The 24,903-nt window shown below is 46.9% G+C and overlaps 1 protein-coding gene across 1 annotated transcript in view; it reads left to right on the top strand.

Annotated features, from left to right (window-relative positions):
* The window catches only part of STX1B (syntaxin 1B), a 64,191-nt gene that overhangs the window by 34,937 nt on the left and 4,351 nt on the right, over nt 1-24,903 (top strand). Inside the window, exons 3-9 of the mRNA XM_044422592.1 lie at nt 2,946-3,045; nt 3,188-3,262; nt 4,365-4,438; nt 5,732-5,840; nt 6,674-6,747; nt 7,547-7,684; nt 9,736-9,846. Of these exons, the coding sequence (XP_044278527.1) occupies nt 2,946-3,045; nt 3,188-3,262; nt 4,365-4,438; nt 5,732-5,840; nt 6,674-6,747; nt 7,547-7,684; nt 9,736-9,846 (681 nt within the window). The remainder of the gene's footprint in view (nt 1-2,945; nt 3,046-3,187; nt 3,263-4,364; nt 4,439-5,731; nt 5,841-6,673; nt 6,748-7,546; nt 7,685-9,735; nt 9,847-24,903) is intronic.

The raw sequence follows: 24,903 nt of genomic DNA, 5'->3' as shown, positions 1-24,903 counted from the left end.
ATCAGGTGTGGAGACTGGAGGAGGGCAGGAAGGCCGTTGGAACTTCGGCCTCCGGTGGCTGCAACCAGGTCGCAGGCCTGGTTTTCCTTATCAAAGATACTTGTAGCTGAGACCATACAATGCACTTTAGAGAAAACTTGCTCTTTGTCTCATATTATGGTGCATGGTAATAGCATCACTTATAGAAAATTCTTGCTTCATGCCCTTTGCCATGTTCATCAGAACCAAGTGTCTTTGCCTTCCACAAATGCAGAATACCACGTGATGTTTGGTGCTGGTTATGGAATCAAATATTTCGTTGTGTACTTTTAATTTCCTTTCTGTTTTGCCTTTTCCTCTGAGGAGCCCAAGGCAATGCACCTGATTCCTCACGTAACAACAGTCCTATGAGCAAGGTTAGGCCTGGAGTCAGTGAGAAGCTCAGGGTCATCCAGAATGCGGCCTAGAACTCAAGTCTTGCCAGTCCTCAGCCAATACCCTGTACCATACCAGCTCTGATGCAGATTTCAGAGATACTCAGGCTTTGCCCCATTTTGCAAAAAACATTTTCTAGCTTTCATGAAAATATACACATTGTGTGACTTGGAAGTGATTCTGGAATTCAAGAAATGGTGTTACTGTGTTGAGTCCCCTCCCATGGGGACTTGACTCTCTTGTTCACTGCCTTTCATTTAGCCATACCTCACCGCTTGCCCCCTTTCTGCAGAATTTTGTATTCTGCTTAAAATACACACACCTGCCCATCATCCTTCAAATAAGCATGCACATTTCACAGTTTCCTGTAAAATTAGCCAGTGTCGCTGCATAGTCAATGATCCCAGAATATGCTTGCGAACTTTTCTTCTGTGTGCCAGGATACTGATTTGCCTTGGTTGTGTAAGCATCCATCCAACATTCATAACTTGTGAGCACTTAACACTTAACTTGTGAGCACTACTTGTGATGGCAGAGTTGTTGTTGTGGTATGTAGGTGGCCAGTTGATTCACCTGCAGCTCACCTCGTTGAAGCGTCTTTTCTGATGGAAGCTTCCCCCGCTGTGCTTCATCACTGGATTTGAGCCCACCTGAGAAAAATACAAGAGGAAAGAAAACACGGAGGCAGAGATTCCCCAGACACCTCACTTGCTCTACAAACACATCTTCTTCTGCATCCAACTTCAGAGAAGAGGGAGGGGGACTGGAATTTCAGCGAACAGGCCTCTCTCGGCCTCGTGTGTAGGCCGAATGTTCGTTTGATGCGCAGCATGCCTGCTTCTGACGTGGAGGAAGGGACAGATCGGGGCTGGCATGTGGACCGTGGGTTTTGAGTGAGGGTATCGGTAAAGCGTCCGTCTGCAGGCTTCAGGACCCTGGAGAGGGTGTCTAGGAGTTCCCTTCAGAAGGAGCCCACGGTTCCAATCCTTTCTACAGGGCAGTGCCCCGTAGTGTTCATGCTGGGGCACTGCAGCAGTTTCATTCCAGAAAACTACCTTGGCCACCACCTGTCAAGATTTAGGGAGTATTTAGCCATGAACAGCAGTTTCATTCTACCCTTTATCTGACCAGGAATGGGGCATTTCAGAGGGGTGGGGATGCAGGGGAACTTCTGGCCTTGAGTCCAACTCATGGCCTCGCATCTCTCAGCCCTGCCTCCGGCAGAGCTCATCCGAGGTGCCTTGGTGACTCCAGCCCCCTTCATCTCCCCGCTTTCCTTTTGCGTTTGGGCTTTCTTGGAGTGCTTTCTCCTTCCCTTCTCGCTAACCCTCCATATTCATCCTTGCCCTGTCTTTTGCATGCGTGTGTGTGGGAGAGTGTGAGGGCAAGGTAGAAGGGGGATTTGTGTAGGCCCAATGCATACATGTGGATGGATGGATGGGTGTGTGTGTGTTGTATGGGGTGGAGAGTGTGCATGTGCATCTCTGGCATTTGCCCCTCAGAATGTGAACCCATGAGGGAGCATGAACCTCGGCTCTTCGGGAATGTGACCCTCACCCCCACCCCCCTCCGCTTCAGCTGATCCCCTGACCTCCCAAATGGGAAAGGCTGTTCCTGTTGGGGTGGAAACACTTTGCTAAACGAATGATAAGATCTGGCTAACAACAGAAAGGGAGCATGGGCTGGGGCAGGAGATGCCCATACATGTGCTCGGTCGAGGCCGCCGTCCCCACACTGCCAGCGTCCCCTCAGCGCTGGGGTCACACCGACGGTATGCTAGGCAAGGCCTCCTGCCTGGACTGCAGAACTGGCAGAGAGCAGACCTGCCGGGCCCTGTGGCTGGACCAGTTTGGCCCCGGAGACAAGTGTGGGGAGGCCATACCAACAAAGCCCTGCTCCCAGCTTCCACATCCACCGGTATTTATTAATTGCACGTTTAGGCCTCCCTGGTGTAAGCCCTCCCTCAGAACCCTCCCCACAGGTGTCACTCCATGATGACATCACCCCACCTAAGATGTCACCTTGTGATGACACTGCTGGCTGACGTGGTGTGTGCCTCAGCCGGCTTCCTGTGTGAGGCACTGAGGATCCGGACCGAGCACTCTTGGACGTTGGAGGGGCATCACACAGATCTGGAAGGACTCATGGGCGTGTTCAGTACAAACGCCTGGAGAGCGCTAAGGTAGGCGAGGCTGCAGGAGAGAATGCCGAGGGAGTGTGAAGGGGCTGGAAAGCGAAAGCAAAAAACAGGAAGGGCACCCAAAGAGTTTGAGGGAGAGTCATCTTTCCCCAGCCCTGCACTCGGCAGCATTCAGGCAGAAACTACAAGTGTGGCTTTTGCATCATTTCCCTAGCTGTGTGGCCGATCCATTCTTCCACCTTTGAAATTTCATGACTTTCTGGCCAAGGGCACCAAAGACCTGTCCTGTACTGACACTGGCAAACCCAGATCACCCTGTCAACAGCTTGGGGGTTGCAGGCAACCGTCAAGCGAAGGAGACCCACGTGTGCCTCTGTCTCTCCCCAATCAGGTGGAGGAGATCCGCGGCTGCATTGAGAAGCTCTCGGAGGATGTGGAGCTGGTGAAGAAGCAGCACAGCGCCATCTTGGCTGCCCCCAACCCGGATGAGAGTGAGTGCAAACGTTGGGCGAGGTCACAGAGCGGTGCCATGCGCTCTCTTGTCCTGTGGGAGGAGCGGCACGCTGGCCACACACAGGTGAAAATGTCCGTTCTTGCTCAGGCCTGATGCCTCCGCTTGTGTCCTCTTTGCAGAGACCAAGCAGGAGCTGGAGGACCTCACAGCTGACATCAAGAAGACTGCTAACAAGGTGCGCTCCAAGTTGAAAGGTAAGCGCTCGAGCTGCAGCTGCAGCTGGGGGGATTGGGTCCTCATCCTCTATATTTGGAGTGGTTTGGGGGTTCAGAGGCCACCAAGTACATTCATGACTGAGATACCATTTGAACCAAGAATATAGCTTCTGCACAGACTGTTGGCAGAGGTAGAGGTGCCCGGGTCTGGTGCTGCATGGGAATCCAGCGTCTCTCCAATGCTGTCAGTGCTGAGCAAAAATGGCTCCCTGTATTTTCACGCTGTGGGGGAATGCTATTTCATCTGATCTTTCAGGGGAGGGATGATTTTGCAGGGTGGGGAATGCTGCACAGAACTCTTTCTGGAGTTTATGAGGGGGGCACCTTTTTCCTCCCTGAAGCCCCTGTAAGAGATCCAGTGTGGTGTAGTGGTTAAGAGCATGGGACTGGGACTCAGATGATCTGGGTTCTAGTCCCCGCTCAGCCATGGAGCCAACTGGGTGACTTTGGGCCAGTCACAGACTCTCAGCCCAACCTACCTCACAGGGTTGTCGTTGTGGGGATAAGATGGAGGAGGAGAATGATGTAAGCTGCCTTGAGCCCTTTGTAGGAAAAAGGCAGGATATAAATCACAATATAAATAAATATAAATAAAAAGAGTAATGCTACATCATCAGCAGAATGGTACCCACGGATTTTGAAAAATGGCAGCTGTGAGAAGGGGCTATGTCTCGCGGTTGTGAGTTTTGCCCCGCCTGGCTATATGACTCCTTCCCATCAAGAGGTTAGGGGTGGGGGGTCATCCTCATTTCCCTTCCCATTCCTCCTAGCCATCCAAATTTAAACATACTATTCTCCTCCGAGACTTCTTGAGTCAGCCATAGATCCAGCATGAGCGGGTGAAGCCCATTCAGGCTGCATAGGCTTTTGCAGCATGGTCAAGCCCCCGGGAAGCCAGCAGGGTGCTCAGGTGGGCGCTCTGAGGGTGGGGAAGGTATCCCAGCCCTGGGACCTTTTAGCCTGCTGCCCAAAGGCTCTGCAGCAGAGGCGACAGCAGGGATGCAGATGCTCCAGGCTGTGCCCTGGGCAATTTCTGACACCCACAGCAACTCTTTCCTTTTTGCCCATTCCATCTCTCCAGCGATTGAGCAAGGGATTGAGCAGGAAGAAGTGCAGAACCGATCCTCAGCTGATCTACGGATCCGGAAAACACAGGTACCTGAAATTAGACTTGAAAAAATTCTTGGGTCATTTTTCTCTTCACACCCTCTTTTTATGTTTTTTAAATAAGTTTGGCTTTTCCCTGCAGCTTCATTCATCTGGAATTTATATGAACTGATGTAGTTTTATTAGTTATTACTTATGCATTAAGTATCACCTTATTATTGCTTGAACCCACTTCTAAGTTAATGGGGATATTGGTTTAAAGACTGTGGAAAGGAAACCCTGATTGCAGAATGAATCTAACAGAACAGAGACTGAGGTGGTGGTGTCCAAAAGAAAGAAGATTTTGGCACAGGAATGGTACTGTTGTCCTATCACCCCTTGGGAGTCTGTTCCTGCTAACCAGGCCTTTACTCAGCTAGGGCTTGCAAACCCCAGCCAAGGCTGTCACCAGTTAAAACCCTTAGGAAACAACCCTCAGGCCCCCTTTCCATCTAAACATGAACAGGATTGTGCCCATATTTGATTCAGCACAACAATTCTAGTTTTTGGCCGCGGAACGAGTAAGCAGATGCTGTGGATTTCCCAGCTCCCACCATCCCTGGTCATTGGCCATGTTTGCTGGGGCTGGTGGGAGACGGGAGGGCAATAAGATCCTGAGGACCATGAATTTCCCACCACTGTTCTAACGGATTCACCTGTCTTGATCAGTCAATTAAATCTGCACACTTTGACATTTGAGAAGAGGGATAGTGCTGAAGAAAAAATGTCTTTTTTTTGGCGAACGTGCACATTGGTCACAGCAGGCAACGTCTTAGAGCAGGGGGTGCTTCTTGCTGTTCGCATGTGGCACAGCACACATCATTGTAGAAGAGGCATTCCCACACAAGGAGGAATGCCTCTTCTCAAATGGTGCTTCCCTTGTGCATTTCACGTGTGCGTGTGCATGTATGTGTGCGTGTGCACGCTGTGTTTCCTTTTTGCTTTTAGACACCCCAATTTGAGATTAGGAACATATGATCCTCCAGAAGTTGTTCGATTCCCAACTCGCATCATCTCACTAATGGCTATGCGGGCTGCGTAAAACAACATCTGGACAACCACATGTTTGCCGCTACTGTCCTAAGACTAAGGGCTTTTATAGCTGAGATTATGAGTAAAAACACACCCGCAATTCTGAAAAGGGTCCTATTAAGTTGCGTGTTTGGGCCATGCGATTTCATTTCAGCTCTGTAATCAATAGGGACAGACCTTGCAATGAAACAAGGAGATGAGGGAGAGGATTTCCTTTCTTCTCCCTACCTTCTTCCTCCTCCCTGACGGTCTCCCCATTTTGCTGGCTAGCACTCAACCCTCTCCCGCAAGTTTGTGGAGGTGATGACAGAATACAACACAACCCAGTCCAAATATCGGGACCGATGCAAGGACCGCATCCAGAGACAGCTGGAGATAAGTACGTTGTTCCACCGATGTTTGTCATTTACACATGCCCCCAGTGTTGTGCCATTTCTGAAAGAAACAAATCTCATGTTTCCCTCCTTTTCATTTAAAATCTGTCCCACTGAATACATTCTGGCTGGACTGTGCCAACTGGATGAATCTACTGGCCAATGGGGATGGGAGCTGAACAAATGATGGGAGCATTTGTATTAAAAAGATGAGAGTATTACTAAGCATGTGCAGAATGGACTCCCCTCACTGCCAAGTCATGATAGACACCCATGAGCACCTGAGATCAGGGGCTGGACTTCCAGGGAAAGAGGAGTACATTTGCTGAGTAGGGGTGAGAGCTGGCACAGTTGCAAGCAGAAAGCAGAGGGCCCCCACGTCAAGCCAACCTCCACGGCTCCCTGTGGCGTTTAAAGATGCATGTGCCCTTCCTTCTTCAGTCGCAACTGCCTTGGCCTAGCGGGCGGCAAGTAGCTGCCACTGGTTTGGATGAGCCATGGCTTAAACCAAAACCAAAACAAACCTAGAGGTGGATGCTCAGCAGTGGCGCCTTGTCCTTCTTGGTGAAGGACAAGAGAAACAGTAAGTGAGGTGGTCCGGAAACCACCATCTTCCCTCAACATCCATGTGATCCACTACTGTAAGGAGCCTGCTCCTTTCTACAGGATCTGCAACAAGCCAGCCCAGCTGTGTGCTTTCACATCCCAGCAGGAGTGTCATGTGTGGCTCGGCCCAGAATCAGAGCTGCCTCCTAGCTCCCATGGCGGCAGTAGTGGGACCTGTACTGTACTACCAAGTCTGGCGATTCACCATCCCTCTGGCCTCTTCTTCTTGCAGCCGGCAGGACAACAACCAATGAGGAGTTGGAAGACATGCTGGAGAGCGGGAAATTGGCAATTTTTACCGATGATGTATGTGTGACGGGCACTCAGTGGCCTCATTTCTCTTTTGCTGGTTGGGAGGAAGGGGTGGCTTGGGTGCGCAGTGCAGCTCCAATGCAGTTTGGAAAGTTCACAAGTATTGCAGATAAGGCACGGGACAAAAATTGGGAAAAAATATTGGTTGGGCCAGGACAAGTACCCCATGCTGGGCAGTGCTGGTTTTTATGGACTGATCTTGTGGGTGAGGAATACAGAAACTAGGCCAAGGGAGGAGAGATCCTATGCATAGTTTTGTCTTAAAAGTACATGTGGGGTAGAGAACATATTAAATGTACTACACTCCATAATTAAACTTAAACATGATATATTTTTCCTGAGGCAGAGGAGCTGCTCATATGCTTGTCTATCTTTGTTTTTTAAACATTAAAAATATGCTTTTTTAAAAGGAGGTGGAAAATAGCAGACAGGAGAAGCTAAATATTGAAAGTCCACCCTCTTACTTTTCAGGGGTGCTGTTCTACACCACATTGTCCCCAGAAGCACCCACACCTTTTTGAGCTTTTCTAGCCCCCCTAGGGCTAGAAAGTTGCCAATTTTTTTCTTTAAGCTATGGTTCCCAGGGTGTCACCGATCACTTTTCACAGTTCTTTTGGCTACATGCAACATCTAGTTATAATTTTGTGTTGACAGCCATCAGTCTACATAATTTATTCAAAGCGTAGGATGGGGGACTGGGATGGGGGCCATGAGATCGGACCGCAGGATTTTCATGTAGTGCTGAGTTCTCTTCCTCTGTCTGATTATGTCTGTATTGCGTCATTTCTTTCAGATCAAAATGGACTCACAGATGACGAAGCAGGCCCTGAATGAGATCGAAACCCGGCACAACGAGATCATCAAACTGGAAACTAGCATCCGGGAACTTCATGACATGTTCGTGGACATGGCTATGTTGGTGGAGAGCCAGGTACAGAGAGCCCAGACAGAAGGCTGGCGGGGGCGGCTTGAAGGTGTCCTGGCAGCTTCAGTTAGCTGAGCATGCAGCAGCTAAGATTGCTCACAGACACCGGGAGAGCTTTTGAAATAACTTCAACGGCTCTCGTCTTGCCTCACAGCTGAAATCAGCTGGTGGTGTTGATCTGGATTGCAGGGGCGGGCAATCTCAGCCCCAGGGGTTCTCATACCCCCTTTCCCCTGACCCATTTGGTAGTTCCCCGACTGGCATAGCTTTTCTGCCAGTCCACAAGGTTGATGCCTCTCTGAAGGCTCAGTTCCACCAATAAGAAATGAATGTTAAAATGTGCTGATGTTTTGGCCCTGCCCTTTTGCCTTTAGCCCCTCCACTTGTTGGAGATGGGCTTCTGCCCTTGGGCTGAAAGACGTTCCCCATCCCCCTTCAAAACCCTCCACAGTTAGGACCCAGCTGCCTGCTGGATGGTTCCTCCCATGTCCCTCTTCCTGGTAGTGTGAGATGGACAGCTGAGATTCTTCTTCCAGTGCTCCCACCTTCAAACATCAGCTTGCCGGCAAAAACGGAGAGGACCTTTGGTTGTGGTGCTCGGACTGCCCAGCAGGCATTGTCCAGCTTTGCACCAAAGACCCATTTTTAAAAACTTTCCCAAGCTTTAAAAGAATTAAACTGGTGTGTGTTGTGATTGATTTGTGTTTTATCTTGTGCTGTTGCTTTACCATCTTGTTTTTGAAACTGCTTTACTCTTTTGTAAGCTGCTCTGGCTTTGCCATTTGTCCACTGAAGGATATCTTTCAGAAAGGAAGCAAGGAAGGAAGGAGGGAGGGAGGGAAGGAGTCCATATGCTAATAGCAAACTCAGTTCTCCAAGTGCCAATCCTTAAGTGGCCAAAACTTCACCGCCCATGCCCAAGGCAGGAGGTATTAGCAGGCTCAGGAAAATGCTAAGATTTGCCAAAGTACAGACGTGCAGGATACTCTGGGGAGAGGTGAAACAGTGAGACAGCGGAATAGTGAGACACACAGTCATCAGTGTGGTCCCAACAGGTAGCGAATCAACTCAGAGCCATGGCAATCCTTCATTCTTAATTTCTTAAATAAAAAGTCCTGGGACCTGTGATGCCATTCTCCTCCTCTCAAGCTATTCATTTCTGAGAGGGAAAACTGCACATGTTCAGAGACACCTCTTTACAACTGAGAACACAGCAGAACCAGGTGCTGGCACTTCAGTGCCCTGCTGCTTTGCCCCAGTAAAGCTTTGACTGTGCCCAGGGTGTCTGGGGGCTTCTCTGCACAAGGGCTTTAGCCCCCTGCTCTCCAGAGGCTTCGTCCATTTTCATTGCGGAGGAAAGAAGAATCCTGCCACAGGGCTTTTATTGGGGGCTTGTATTTCTCCACATTTCAATATATTCTCTTAACTACTCACAAAGTATAACCACAAGGTATAACCACAGTATAATGGATTTTTGTCTTTCCATGAATCTTTTAGTCCATCTTGTCAAAATTTACTACCAGATTTTCCTCTCTCTAAAGAATCCCACAAAAAGGGTTGGAAAACTCGGGAGAGGCCCTGAAAGGCAATGACACCACGAGTGACGGACCACACGCTCACAATAAATACCTCGTGTAGAGAAGCCCTTTGTGTGTGGAGACCTTTAAAGCCATAGAGCTGGTGTCCCAGAGAGGGCCTTGTGCGTGAACCTGGAAGGCACTGGGTTCAGGCCTCCACCTAGCCCTCAGGCGTGGTGCTTGGTTTTGCGGCTGTTAGATCCAGTCCAGTCACCTTTGACTCACAGCCACCCTGTGAAGGAGTCCCCTCCAAGACGTTATGTCCTTGATAGCCCTGCTCAGCTCTAGTAAGCTCAAGGTTGTGGGCATGGGCGGCTTTAGACCAGTTCATATCCTCAGCCTTACTTTGCATAAGGGGCTGCTGGCCCTTTGAGGAAGAGAGCAGGAAGTGTTCTGTCATTTGTCTGTACTGACCATCGCAAAGCGCCGCAGCATGCTGCTTTCTGCCTTAGCAACTTGTCTCCTTCACCCATGTTTCAGGGAGAGATGATTGACCGCATTGAGTACAATGTTGAACACTCTGTTGATTACGTGGAAAGAGCCGTCTCTGACACCAAGAAAGCTGTAAAATACCAGAGCAAGGCTCGGAGGGTGAGTAAAGGGTGCTGGGCCACGGGGAGAGGAACAGAGAAGGGGCGGGTCCTTCTTTTGAGGGGTCGGGGCAATCACGAACCGACTAGGAATTCAGAAGCTGCGTGATGCCTGGACAAGGACAAGGCAAGATTGAGGCCAGAAAGCTGAGGAGTCCTGTGGAGGCAGAAAAGGGGACTGCGAGGAAGTCACCATGGTTAGAAATTGCACTCAGTTAAGAATCTGGGCGCTGAAGACCAGGTAGGTTTGGGAGCTAAAAATCAACCACAGTGCAGAAGCAACAAAGGACCAAGAGGACGAAGGTGGCAGGGATGCAGTCAGAGAGAGAGGGCAAGTTGTACTTCACAACAGCCCACCTGGCAATAAGTCACAGGGAGTTGGCTGCCGTGCGACCTCTCCATGGTGAACCTGACAAGCACCTGGGCTCACCGTGGGTTGTTTGGCATCCTCCCTTCTCTGTTTGATGGCCACTGACAGTCCCTTCAAGCTGCCCTGCAACCCATAATCAAGCCACCCTGAGGGAAAGCTTTCACAATGCAACAACCTGCTCTGTCACATGGTGAGGACCCAGTCAGTGAGGCCGAGGCTGCTGTTCTGTGACTAGAAATAAGAGCAACTGTGCTCACGGACACTCTCCTCTGAGTAGCCGTGTGTCGAACTGCTCCGTGATTCACTTCCTCAGCTTCTTACCGCTTGATTAGGCCTTCTGGGAAGTGTTCTGTCCATCCGGGCTCTAGCTTAGTACCACAAAGCAGTAACACTACCCGGAATTTGCTGCTGATTTCTTTAGCAATTGACTAGAGTTTATTTAAAACTCCTGATATGCATATAAAGACAACCAAGGAATCTGCTAAACCGAACTGGATTTCTCTTTTATTCCTTATGGGCAGCTCCTTTCGGCTCAGGTACACAGGGCTTAACTGGGTGCAAGGGATGTCCTGGTCCCATCTCTTTCCCCGCAAGTACTAATCACTTGGAGGTTGCCTGGCTTTTTTCCCAGATGGAAAGGTAGAAATGGCTTCCCTGAGACTTAGTTACTGGCAGTAACAATTTCAAGTGACAATGGGTGGATTTCTTATTGTTTTGGCTCCACCCCTTTACCTCTGGCTCCACCCACCCTGGGAAAATGGCTTCCCAAGAACTCCTTCAGAATGGATTTCCGACTGGAGTGAACAATGGTTCTCCCCTCTTGCACTGAGCCATGGGTGAACCCGGGTGAACACAGCCAAGCATTTGTTTCCCTCGGCTCTTCTGTATACCAGACACAGTCAGCTTCCTTTAGTTTAAGCCTCCTAAAGTCTCAGAACGCCCCATTACTAATGCTCGTTTGTCTTCCTTTTCCTCTCTTTCTTTCTCTTTGTCACGCTGCGTGGATGTGCTTGGGTAATGTAGAAGAAAATTATGATTATAATTTGTTGTGTGGTTCTTGGTATAGTACTGGCCTCCACCATTGGGGGCACACTTGGGTTGTAAATTAAAGCAAAAAAATAATAATAATATAATAATAATAATTTAAAAATTGTACATGCAGTGGATATAACAGCACATGTTCCAGCTACCTATAGATAAAACAACTTTATCGGGTCAGCAAATCTAAGTTTGTTGTTCAGCATCATCTCTTCATCCATTTTTACTCATTTGCTGGACGCCAGAGTTCCACCCAGAATGTTCTGATGTTCTGGGCCTCAACCAGGTGTCTTGTAACCACACCTACCCTTCCCAGTGCTCCATCTAAAATGTGTGATTCCTGCCCACCCAACAGACTTCCCCTCTCACATCAACAATTAACCCTGCGGGAAGAAATGGTTCACGGTATTCCTTTCCGGTTTCTCACGGGAGAGGACATACCCATGAATCAAGCAGTCATCTCTGATAGGCCATTCTTTAAAATGCTAGGATGTGACATTCACTAGAAAGAGCAAAATACTTCCATATTAATGCTAGGAGCATTAGGCACTAGCCAGAGCCATAATCCAGCACACAGTAGTTTAGAACATGTTTAAATTGTACACAGGGGTAGCGAGGGCACCCGTTTCCAGCCCTTGCCCGTGGAAACGGAAGGCTTCGTGCTCATTTGTGCAATCATCAAGCCTTCCTTTTCCCTAGTCGACAATGGGAAACCCATGCACTTGCTAGCCTTTGGGAATCTGGACATGGTTTCCGTTTGTTCAGAGCCTTCAAAAACAGTCAGAGTTTTTATTCTTAGGTACCTGGAAAAATTGAGTAAATACTCAGGGCACAATGTGTTCATCTGCTGCATCTTCCTTCCCTCTCCCTCGCGCCACTCCTTTGGCAGAGATCATCTGCCGCAGCCCCCACCCCCATTCTCTTCGGCAGAGAGCTGCAGGGGGGGCGGGGGCTGCCTATGCCCTGACGGCATGCATAGGGACCAACTGGATTAGCCCCAAAGAAATCACGGGATGCCAAGGCACTCCAGACCCCTTGAGCATCCAGTCACTACACAAGCGTTAGCACTGCTCCAGCATCCCAACAGTACGTGTGGTATTCAGCTGGAGCCCCTGTACGCCCATATCTTTAAAAAGGAACGGAGCGTTTCTTACAATATTTCACCAATATACCGATGCTGCCGGCAGTACGGCATGATCAAGCAATATTGTAACGACCGGAAATTCGGAGAATGGATACCCCCATCCGCGCTAGGCCATCAGACATTCAGGAACATACTATTTCACAAAATTCTTGATACTCCTGTGCAAAGAAGCTAGAAAATCGAGATTGCAGCATCCAATAATTCTGCCATCGCATCATGTTCTGCATTACTGACAGGACATGTTTGCAATAGCCCATATTGCAACTTTTCCCAGCATTTGTGCATAGGACTGAATTACTCATTAGTTTCCTTCACGTTTGGCAATACAAGAAAATCAGAGTGAATCGTGCTCCTGTTACCTTCTTGATGAGAAATTAGTGCACAATTTTTTACAAATATAAAGAACCAGGAGAGTAGGGGCCCCTGAACTGGATCAGAACCATAGAGGTAATGAGAATGTAACCCTTTTCTTCCACCGCTGACCCAATCAGAATCGGTGGCCAGTGGCAGCTTCCTTTTCATTGCAAAGAACAGGTTGTGTTGGGGGGGGGGGGAGAACCATGGCAGGAGCAAAGGTTAAAGGCCCCCTCCTGCACACCATGGTCCTGATCCAGTTCACCCTCTCTACATTAGGTCTTGAAGTTTAAATCACACAGGCCAGTGCTAACTACATTACTAATGCCTTATCTAGTTTGGCTATTAAAGGAACAAAAGCAATCGCTCAGGGCTGCAGTTCTTATTCAGAAGTATTGCATAGTACTTTAGAAAGCAGATTAGAAGGATAATCAATGTTTTAAATTTTTCTCTGTGTTTTAGGAAAAACAAAACAGAGCAACATACAGATGGAAAGCTAGTGTCTAAATTCTAGACAAACTTAACCTTCTCCTAGTTCCTTCTCCTAGAAGGCCCTAACTCATATAGTGCTTCTGAACAGACAGTTTAGCTCTTGAATGGTCTAGAATGGGAAAAAGGTGATGCCTGTTTGGGTGCTTTACTGCCAAGAATCAGCTATAAGGAAAGGAGCATTAATTGTGTTAGAAAACCTGTTTGTGTTCTGATAGCATTCTGGTATTCTGGATCTGACGGAGGAAGATGATCCATTAGCTTTCCCCACTATTCAAAATTATTCAAGAACGAGCAACAGAAAACCTGCTGCTCCGTCACCTGCATTCACAGCATGATAAAATGACCGCATACAAACAGTGGTTCTCAGCCGGTGCTGTCATAGTCTAGCCATGCAGGGCAAATTGTTCTCTTGTAGATGGATCCCAAATGGAGGCATTAGGAATGATTCCCGAAAGCTGTAGGTGCTTGTAAGAAGAATGACCATATGGTCCTTCTTCATTTACTAGTGGCTCTTATGGACAGTGGATGCATTCAGCAGAATCAAGTGGTGAAGCTCTACCTGGACTGTCCCATTTCAGAAGTGGGGGGAGGAGTCATGTGCTTGCATGGTCTCCCCCAAGAAAACCAAACTCTCCTCACAAAGAAGATCAGCATGTCAGGAAGAACTGGCTTTTTGATTAACATGCTGGTTTTCTGTGTGCAGGGAATGTTTTAATACATGGGAGAACGTTCAATGTTCCCATCACCCCAAGTACTACAGCCCTTGAACAGCACGATCATACTTCATTCTACCAAACAAATACATGGGTTGTTATGTTGAAGAATGTATCCTCAAGATTACAGTCTTAAATTTTGTTTCAGTTATTTTCATGAACTCCCCCCCATCCTACAGTCCCCGCCAGTTACCGTGACTCAGTGATCCTCTTTAATTCATGGCAAAGTCATTCTGCCCCAAGAGCAGCTGCTCCTTGCAAGCCTCCTGCAATGGGATTCCACTTCCTGTGACAAATGAGAGGCGACATGCCTTACTCTTGCCTCCCATGCATGCAAACAAACACAGGAATCTACTGCAGGTTAGAAAGAAGGAGTCCTGGGAAGACCTGTAAGTCCATTCTTTGCACCTGCAAAAAGTTGTCGATGTGGAGAGGCCCCAAACCCAATTATATAGCAAATGTACATCCCCGTCAAAGCAACACGCAGTACCAGTCGTGAATGGTGCAGGTGTGTCTCCCCACTGAATTATGCCTATGGAATAAGAGGCAGCCCTCAAGTGCTGATCACTAGAAAAAAAATACGTGGGCCCCACTAGAGTGTTATTACTCACTCCTAACGAAAACAATCTAAACTTCTTGTCAAAACTGGCCTTTCATGTTAAGACATTCTCTTTAAGAAGCAGGCCTTCATCCCTTGATTAGGATAGAGTAACGATGCCATACCCTTAGGGAACAAAATGATGTCATCAAAGGAAACAAGACTCTGACCCTTACCAAATATAGTGCAGTATTCAAGAGCATAGCCTCCTCCTTCTTTCCAAAGGCACTGCAGTATCCTAGAGTCAGAGAATACTGTGGTACCTTGTAAAGTTTAGTGTGTGAGCTCAGGCGCTTTCAAGACCATGACTGAAGCAATGCATTTGCCCAAACTAAGCACCCTTTTTGAAGAACATTAGGTGGATGCTTGCTCCTTGAGATGGCATCTCCGTAACGAGCAGAGCACTCATTGCTAGACTGTCTCATGAAGACTAGACCGTTAGCCACTTCTGGATGTGCATTTGCATGTCTGAAGTTATCTGGAATGAGTACAAGTACCCTTGATGCAATAGTCCCACAGTCACCAGCAAGCCCGTTATATCATGATACTATCAGTGGATGTATTGTGGAATCATCATTCTGAAATATAGAGCATTTTTTAAAAAAATGATAAAAGTAGCTTGAGAATAGTTTTATCCTAAATAGTCCATTTCTTTATGGTTGTGCAGAGCAATGTTTTCAATGTTCGACAGGCACACTTCACTCTTACACACCTGCGGAGTATGCCAGAGTGAAGGAGTGCCACGCTCAGAGGAGCACGAGTCACTCTTCTGGACACGTCTCCTCTGAGGACGGGCAGCTCTACTGAATCCCCAGTGCACTAGAAATGGCCCACCCCAAGTGGAGGGTGGACTGGTCAGAGGCAAATCCAAAATAGTGATGCGTGCAGAACTGCACTGGGCAGTCTCCTTGACTGGCTGAGCAATCTGGACTCACAGAAGCATCTAATTATTTAGTTAATTTTTTTCTTGCAGCACATGGGTGTGCTCTGGAACCTAGTTTAGATTTACTGGTTCCTCAGGAGTTCCTTAGCATCAGTGAAAGACATTGGCCTGCTAGTCCCATGAGGACCCACTCTTCATTGGAAGAGCATCTCACCTTCCAGGGCACCATACAAGGTGAAGTGGACTGTGCATTTGATGTGGTCTGCTCTTCCCAGAATGCCCTTGATGGTGGTGCACAGAGATCAGGGAAACACAGTCCTTTAGGGACTCCCTCCGCCGACTTTTAGTTGTTCACACACCGCAGCAAGCACCTCGTGGCTTGGCACTTTCTGTAGACGATGACGGTGTTGGCAGCGTTCACCTTTTAAAACATCTCCTCCCAAGCATTTCCCTCTGGTACTTGGGGCCTCAAATTGAAGTAAAGAGACAGATGTGGCCCCCTACCCCCAAAAGTTCCAACTATCCCCCTCTGAGGCTTCAACGCACTTGGCGAATGGAGAAGTCAGACTATTGAGTAAGAAATCAGAGCTGATGATGCCACGGCGGGGAAGACCTTCAGAGAATTATCCAGCACTCTTGGTTGCGGGACGCCACCCTTAGAAGGGTCTCCAGGCCAGCCAAAGGGGAGAATGTGATACCGGATGGGCGATGGCCAGTTGTCCCATAATGCTATCCAGTTAGGCCCAGACCAGCACTCATTCTGGAAAGGTTGGCCTGCCGGCAGATCTGTTCCCCAGGGTTCCCATTGTCCAGTGTCATAACAAAAGGCTTCCCCCGCACAAACCTGTTTCTCCCGGGGTGGGGGTGGCAATTTCAAGGACCTCCAAACTCTCATCCCCCTTACTCACTTGCACATCCACTATTTCTTCCGTCACCTTTGATTCTGACTGTATGAAATCTGTGTGTGTTTGTGTGTGTGTATACATATACACATATCTGTACAGAGATCTGTTGGACCTATGTTCAATGTGGAATTCCTTTGTGCCAATCTAGATGTGAACTGGTGGGGATATAGGTATACGTATATAAACACACAGGTTGTGTGCACTTCTGACAGTCTGCAGTGTGTGTGTGTGCACGTGCGTGAATGCGCGTGTTCCCATGTCTGTCTCTGGTTTTGCATGCAGCTGCTGACAGCCCTTTGCCCCACTTAGTCAGGAGAGCCATTCGCTTTAGCAGCAATTTCAACAGGTTTGCTCCAGAGCCAAGATCAAGCTGTACTGCACTGGTGTCCCTGTGCCATCCTTGCTGGCACACTGTTAGACAGCTTCTATGGACAACTTTTTGAAAGCCACAAAAATAGTTCATATGAACAGTTCTTGTTCATCTAATATGGGATTTTCTCCCAGGGTGTTCCCACAGTCTTTCCATCTGGATTAGTTAATGTCATAGAAGAATGCCCAAAATTGTTAAAAGAGGGCAAAAGAGTGCCTTTAATGGACTTAAAGGGCTTAAACCCCTAAAGGCCACATTTGTGATTGGCAACAAAAACTGTTGATACAGAAAACAAAACTGTCGGTACCAAATCAGAAATAAAATGCAGAGGCATAGGCTGTGAGGAGCTTGCAATAATTATGTTTTACAAAAGAAAGATGAAACATTCTGCTGTTCTATGAGGTGTGAACCATCTTGATTATGTGCGCAGAAAATGCTAAAATTTAACTAATATGTTCTAAGATATCTGGGAAACATGTGCAAATAATTCTCTAAGTATTGTGGCTGAAACAGAATTTGACCGATGATCTATGATCTGGGTTACTTCATCCAGAATCAAGAAATGGATACTCTGCACCATTTTTTAAAAATGTGGCAAGTAGGTATTGTGTGATAGTTGTGACGTTTCGGGTCACAAGCCACCTGCAACAGCACTGTCAAAACATTTGCAGGAGCAAAGGGGTACCTTTGTTGAACAGTTCCTCCTGAAGGAATGCCATGTTAAGAAGGTCTCCTTGAAATCATTCACCTCTTTGAGAGATATGTGTCTTTAGAGCCAGGCTTCATCATTCCCAGAGTCATGTGGCGTATCTCGTGCTGGACTGTACCAATTCATATCGTGGGCCCAAACATTTGAAGTGCCACCCATATTTTACAAACCCAGTCCATACTAGAAGTAGCGAATAGTTCCCCAGTGTTTTCATTTTGTATATGCTGGGAAGGTATTGGCAAGTAGTCACTCCTTCATGGTGGCCCAAAGTGGCACATCTCAGAAATCTGCTGATCACAAGGCCTGGCCTTCAGGATATTCCCACTAGGAAACATGACACTCATATTCGTAATGTCCTTAGAACTAACGTGAATTCTCAGGAAGCCCTGTGGAAATGGAACCAGAGTACCGAGTGTGGCAAACGTCTGTTATGTCTCGTTGGCATGACTAAGTATGCCTCCATGCGTCCGTGACTCCATTGATGCCTGTGTCCAGCTTTTCCTGTGCCTAAGTATGACATGCTGTATCTATCTATTGAACTGTATCTGTATTTGTGTGTGTGTGTGTGTGTGTGTGTGTGTATGCACCGTTGGTTCTCAAAGTGTGAGATGGGCTGACCCGAGGGAGGCGCGAATGGTTGGTGGTGGAAGGACGGCATCCCTCCGCAGTTCCTTCCACTCCGTCTTTTGACTGGGCCACAAGGCCCCTCCACAGCTCCCCCAACCCGTGCAAAACGGCAGGTCACGTGTCCTGTCCATTGGAGTGATTGCTGATAATGAGGACCTATCCACTAATTTCCCTCAGCTTTTCATCCTCTGAAGAAGTTAAAACTTTTGGCTTTTAAATGGCTGTCTTTGGAGAATGTTTAATTGTTTACCTGGCTTAATATGCTACCTAGCAGTTTGAGAACCACTCTCCGTGGAGAGAGAGAGATACCTCTGTTGATAGTCTATCCTGGAGAGATAAAGGTACAATTTATTCATATACTGGTATAGGCAATGTGTTTGCTATGCAATGGATTCCTAGCATGTGTGTTTATGATTGGCCTGCTTCCCTGCTCCATCCCTGCCGAATTCTGAGGTGTGGCCGTCGGAGACCAACTGACACGGTCACGATCCCAAGGGGGTTCTGATAAAGCAAGTGGCACACGGTGTGGATCATCACTTTGGGATATGTATAATCCATTGCACATTTCGTAGCTAAACTATATCAGTATATTAATGTGTGTGTAATAAGTGTGCAAATTGAACATGTGGATGTGATTTCCTGGTGTGGGTGTGCCATTCATCTTTGTGTGTATATGTGTGTGTACATGTGTGTGTGCAACACACACACACACATGTAAATTCACACACTTGGACACAATTCATCTCAAACACACACAAACACACACACATTGAATAGACCTGTAATTACCCCCAAACAAGCTAAATGTTTCCATTGAATCTCTTGGATTAATATATTAGGGACTGACCCCAAATTTTCTGTGAACTGCATGATGGGAGATGTGGTCCAAAGAGGTTCATGCCAATCTATCCATTCACCACGGGGTGCTATTTTTCCCCATTCTTTCAAATTCCATCTTAAGTTTAGGGATATCTTGGTTTGGGGGTAAATGCAGCATATACTCCAGAGTATTTTCATATAGCATTGTGTTTTCTCTGTGTAAGTATGTACATACGTTTCTTAATTTCTCTTTCTAAAGTCTTCATCCCGCCATTTCTACATAAGAGATCAAACTCCAGAAAAGAAAGAACAAAGAAAACTTAGATTTTTTGATCTTTTTTACAAAACATATCCGATGTAACACACAAACCAACAAAAACAACTGTTTTAAAAAACAAAGATTAACAACAACACAAAGATAAAAGACAAATCCTATGAACGTGTCGAAATCCCCTTGACTTTCCATTTTGGGTATTGATCTGTGTATTGTTTCAATGTAGGCGGTTTATTGTAGTCTGTGGCGTATTTGCTAAGAAACAACAACGTAAGAAAACGTCCTTTTAAAAAATCATTCTATTTTTCCCCATTGACATATTCTTCTTTTCCCTTGCTCTTTGATTCCCCTCCAGTTTCTCACTCAATTTTGTGCTATTAAAAAACAAAAGAGAGGGGACAAACTCTTACATATCTTTTCCCATTTCACTGGTCAACCCATTTTCCAAACAGGAAAAAAGGTGGGAGGAAAGTTTTACCAAAAGAGAACTTTTCCTTCCCCTCTCCCCCACTAATGACCATGCTGTAACTCACAATCCTTTTAGGAGACAGATATAGTACTTCTCCTACTTCATTTATTACTTCTGTTTTTGGATTGAGGGAGTTCTGTCAGCCGCACTTGCAAGCGTTCCTGCACACTTTGGAAGTGCATGTGGATCTCATGCTTGCACATCTCTGTTCGTGTCAGTGGAGGGATCCCCATCCATGCACGCCAAGGAGTGCATGGCCAGACCGCACATACCACAACGAATGCGGAAATCCTTGCAGATGAAGGTGCTCCATATGTGAACACACATTTGGCAAAAGAAAAAAAAAACAAAAGGGGGGGGGGAGTTCCCAGGTGAAGGTGATCAGTTCTTGTTTTCTTTCAATGTTAGAGGATTCACTTACTGAGTTCCAGCCCCATTCAAGTTACCACCAGAGCATGGATGAACAATGCACAGGCAGGGAATGCATACCAAAGGAAGATTCAATAATGCAGGGTCAGGAAAGTAAATCCACCGTTCCTGAAAGATGCCTGCTTGCGACAATTGCAGTGCTGCGTATGCAGCATCTTCTCTTGACATCAGAGAGTCACAGCAGGGCCCCTCTTTGGCCACTGGCCCTGTTAAGTACATTCTTTGAAGAAGATGCGCTCGCTTTATGGTGCTCCTTGCCGCATTATGTGCATCAAGACATTCCCTTCCTAGTGCCCTCGCCCTGCCCTTTGGGGATCATTCATGTTTGCCTTTGAGGGCAAAGGATATTTGATCAAAAGTGCTGTGATGAACAGAAACACGCCATCCAGACTTTTAGTGCTTGGCTGATGGTGTCAGGAGCTGACATCCGGCGGTGGGTTTCGCCCCAGGCTCAAAACTCTCAGTGAGGTATGTGTCTAAAGGAATTAAGAAAATTCCCTTGCCTCCCCTCCCTCCCCCAAAAAAAATCACGGTGTTGCAAAAACGGAATTGACCTCAAATATGCATGTGGATCACTCTTTGTTACTGAAGATGTTATCTTCAATATACAGTTAAAGATAAATCCCCGGTTTTCTCAACTCATGTGCCGGTTACAATATTTCTTCTGTAATGACTTTTATAATAGCAGGTCCTTGCACATGAAGGTTCCCCACTTTCCTCAGGCAGCATCTGCGTTAAGTCCTCCTCTTGTAAAGAAATGTATTTAAATCCAGTACTGGCTTTAACCCTAACCCTTGATCCGGGAGAGGCAGGGTGTGGAAACTCAGTTTTTGCCCTTGATGCCTTCCAAACTGCTGAAGTTGGCTGTGTGCAAAGCTGCAGTGGTACTTCTTGGGAAGGTAAGATAAATACCTGGCCCTAATGCCCTTAAAGTCAACCCTGATTCGGTCATCCCTGAGGGCCACCTTCTCCACATCCGTCTTTCCTGATCTCATGCACTCCAGATACTGGAATTGTGCTGTTCATTGATAGACCCAAAGACATGATGCATCCAACAAAGATGTATTTAACTGAAAACAGCCCTAATATAAATATAGTGGGCTCTTACCTTCTAAAATAAATACACAGCTATTTGCTTCCTAGCCTTAGAAATAATTTGGGGCTAATATGGGGAGTCCAGATCAAAGAACATAAACACATACATTGTCCTCAAATTCCAACTATGAAGACAATATATTTTTCTAACTGGTTTCTGGTTTGGATGTCAGGGGAGAAAGAAAACTGTTCATGAATTATATAAAAGAGTTTGATCCAGACTTTGCCCCGCTTAGAGTAGATTCATTAAAATCAACAGGACTTCTCATGAATCATCATTAAATTAAATTCCACTGATTTTGGTGGGTCTTCTCTAAGTGTGACTAAGTTGGAGTCCACTCCATAATCCCCAGTTGAAAACTGTTGTCAGAATCTAACGGAGTGCTTATGTCCCTACCAGTTTTCTTCTGCCCTGCTGATTCCCTTCCGGAAGGAAAACACGGTGCAAACAGGACACACCACTTAAGGAAGTGAGATTTAGTGCTTCCTAGGGAAATTCCAAAATTAGTGGCAGAGCTTGCTTCTGGAAGGAGGCAGCAGGTTGGCAGAGCTTCCTTTTGCGAGGTTGCTCCAGTCAGGGTGACCTGGAAGTGCTAAATTGTCATTGCACAAGTCGTGGGGGCTGCTTATGCAATGCAGTTGGTAGGGAAAATGAAAATTCGTGGGGATGGAAGCACCCTGTCGGATTCTGTCCATAGTAGTTTGGTGGTTTTGCCAGTGGAGAAGAGAAATACCCATTTCTGCCTCTGTTTAAAGATGTGCATCTATGGATTTTTTTTTCTTCCTTGCATAATTTTTTCCTGAATGAACTCCCTCGGTCCAAAGAAAACTGAGATTATTATTATCATTTTTAAAAACCATACATAGGCATCTATCGATTTAAACATTTCTCTTTCTTCCCCATCCCACACATATGGTGCTTTCAAGGACCAGAAGGGCTTGTGAGCCTTGATCAAGCAAAGATTTACACAGAAATTTTTAACTTGAAGTGGAAAACCCAGCGCCAGAACTCTGCAGGGGCCCTTTGCAAAAGCGCTTAGCAGGATTTGGCCCTGTTTAGAGAAACACGTTGGATGCCCCGTTAAGTAATGCGATCCACTCGGACCTTCTCTGACAAATGCCTTGTGGAAAAGAACAGGAGCTGTGCAAAAGCAGTCCAGGTGCAGCTTCTCTTCGTTTTGACAAGCCATAGGCCAGCCAAGTTACCTGTGGATCCCACCTGAAATTCCCTCCTTTCCTTCAGTAATATTGAACCACACATGTAGCCTACGGATGCTGTCATCTCATATGCACTTTTCCTGGCTAGAAAGACCTCAACACAAAACCAGTTATCCCTTTAACCACAAGTCACCCATTAATTAATTAATTGATTATATTTCTGTACCACTCCATCGCTGTTGCTGTCTGAGGTCTTGCTGTGGACTTGCTTGGGAATCTGTCTGGAAATCTCCCAGTACAAACCAGAAAAAAGGAAGCATTGTCTCAGCTCCCAAACTTCTTCACAAGACTTTTTTTAACAGATCCTAACAACAGCATAAAAATGTCATTTCCGAATGAATAGCACATGGATCTGACTCCCTAACAGACCCGTGTGTTGCTAATTGCCTCCTCTAATTCACAAACGTGTCAGAGATATGGTCACTTATGTTGCTCTAGTTATCTGGATTTTTTTAGCTCGCCCTGTCTTCTGTATGCAAGCCTTTTCCTCTTCTTTATCTTTTGTTTTGAACATGTTTACATTTTCGTTTTCAGCTGGTTTCAGGCAAGGTTGATGGACACGCAACCTCCATGCAAAATACCCTGGGAATTATAGCTTAGCAAGGGTCCTGAGAACAACCCATGTGGAGTTCCCTGGTCCCTTCATAAGATTACAATTTGCAGGATTTGCAGCTGAGAGGCATGAGTTGTCCTTTGAAGCCAGCTGACATTCGCCTGAGATCCATCACTGAGAACGATGGTAGTTTCCAACCTCTCTAAATGAATGAACCGATTTCCCTTTACTGTTGCTGCCCCATTAAGAAGGGTAAAAGAAGAGTTTTGCCTCCTGTGTTTTCAAACAGGGTTGCAATCTCCTGTCGAAAGCAAGCATTTTTGCAACAAGCAAGGAGCGTGCGTGCTCCTGACCGAAAAACGTTCCAAAGTAAGACGTGACACGATCATGGGATTTTTAGAGATGAAGCCATGTACTCCCGCCTGTGTGCAGGAAGTGTGCGCACGCAGCGTGCGCAGTGCATCTCCGAGCTTCCGCGTCCACAACGGACTGCTGGGCCCAGAAAATCGCCAGCGGGCAGGTTGTGGCACATGAGGCCAGCCCAAAAGTCAATGCAAGTTAGGCTGTCGTGTGAATCTTGGCAGGATTCAGGGCCCAAATTTGTTAAAGGAAACATTTCCCCATCTCACCCCTTTACTTTCCTCCTCCTCTCTTCTTCAAGAATACTTTTGATCCACTCTTTAGTTCCTTCCCCACCTCCGTGTGTAAATACCAGCTGCTGTGCGTGACGGGTGATTTCCCTTCCTCCTCCTCCCACCCACCCCCTGTTTTTTCGTGGAAAAAGTTGCGTTTTGTTTTGTTCTGAATGCGCTTTACTGGCTGACTTCGGAGGGTCTGAGTGTTTTTCTGGGGAAGTTTCTTTCTGGATTGCTTTCTGAATTTGTTTGTGTGGCTCTTTATTACTTTTTTTCCTTTTAAAAGAGAAACCCAGTCTTTTTCATTTTAAAAATAACAATAATGACAATTTGTTTTTGTTTTTTTTTCAATGTCTGTCCGAATGTGCTTAGTTAAAGCCAGTGACTAAATGCTAAACCTTTCCAAATGCTCGATGGCTTGCACGCTCTCGCCAACGGAAGTTGGTCTAATAAAAAGGTATCACCTTTTGCCTGCCTTGTGTCTCTCCGTGTGTGTTCAAAGTCCTGCTCTCTCGCTCTCTTTCTCCTTTTCTCTTGCTGTCCTTCCTCTGAGGTTCTAATTCCCAGCAATTCATGCTGGGGCTCCTGGTGGAGTTGGCTGGACAGGCTGACTGCTGCTCAGGCTAGATGTCAAGGGAAGCCTTAACCGTTCAATTTTATACGCTCCCTCCCACTTAGGAACAGAAAATGTGTCTTATCTTGTGTCAGGCTAATTATCTGTCTAATCCAGTACAGGCAGTCCCCCAGTTACAAACAACCTGTACTTATAAACCAACTGCCATAAAACCTATTGATTTTTTTAAATACTTAGGAAAATTGTCATTACCATAGAGAGAGAGTGTGGAAATGAAAGGGGAGAGAGGAAGGGCCTCCAAAGCATCACCATAGAGAGAGAGGGAGTGAAAGGGGAGAGAGGGAGGCCTCCAAAGCATCACCATAGAGAGAGAGGGAGTGAAAGGGGAGAGAGGGAGGCCTCCAAAGCATCACCATAGAGAGAGAGAGAGAGAGTGAAAGGGGGGAGAGAGAGGCCTCCAGAGCATCACCAGAGGGAAGCGGGGAGAGGGACACCTCCAAAGCATCACCACAGGGAGAAAGGGAGTGAAACGGGAAGTGAAACAGGAGAGAGAGAGGCCTCCAAAGCATCGCCATAGGGGGAGAGGAAGCAAAAGGGGAGAGAGGGAGGGCTTCCGAAGCAGGCCATTTGACTTAAAGATGAAATTTCCATTCTCTCAGGAATGGAACTCATTCACAACCCGGGGACTGCCTGTATCCCCTGCTCCAACATGAGAAGCACCTCCCCAAGCTCTCAGGCAGAAAGCCGCCTTTCCTGTCACCTGCTACCTCGAGCCTCTGCTAGAGGGAT

This window comes from Varanus komodoensis, unplaced genomic scaffold (genome assembly GCF_004798865.1).
Source record: "Varanus komodoensis strain SLA01 unplaced genomic scaffold, ASM479886v1 scaffold130, whole genome shotgun sequence".
In the NCBI taxonomy this organism is placed as follows: Eukaryota; Metazoa; Chordata; class Lepidosauria; order Squamata; family Varanidae; genus Varanus; species Varanus komodoensis.
The sequence above is the reverse complement of the archived record's forward strand: the minus strand, read 5'-3'. Positions and strand labels throughout refer to the sequence as shown.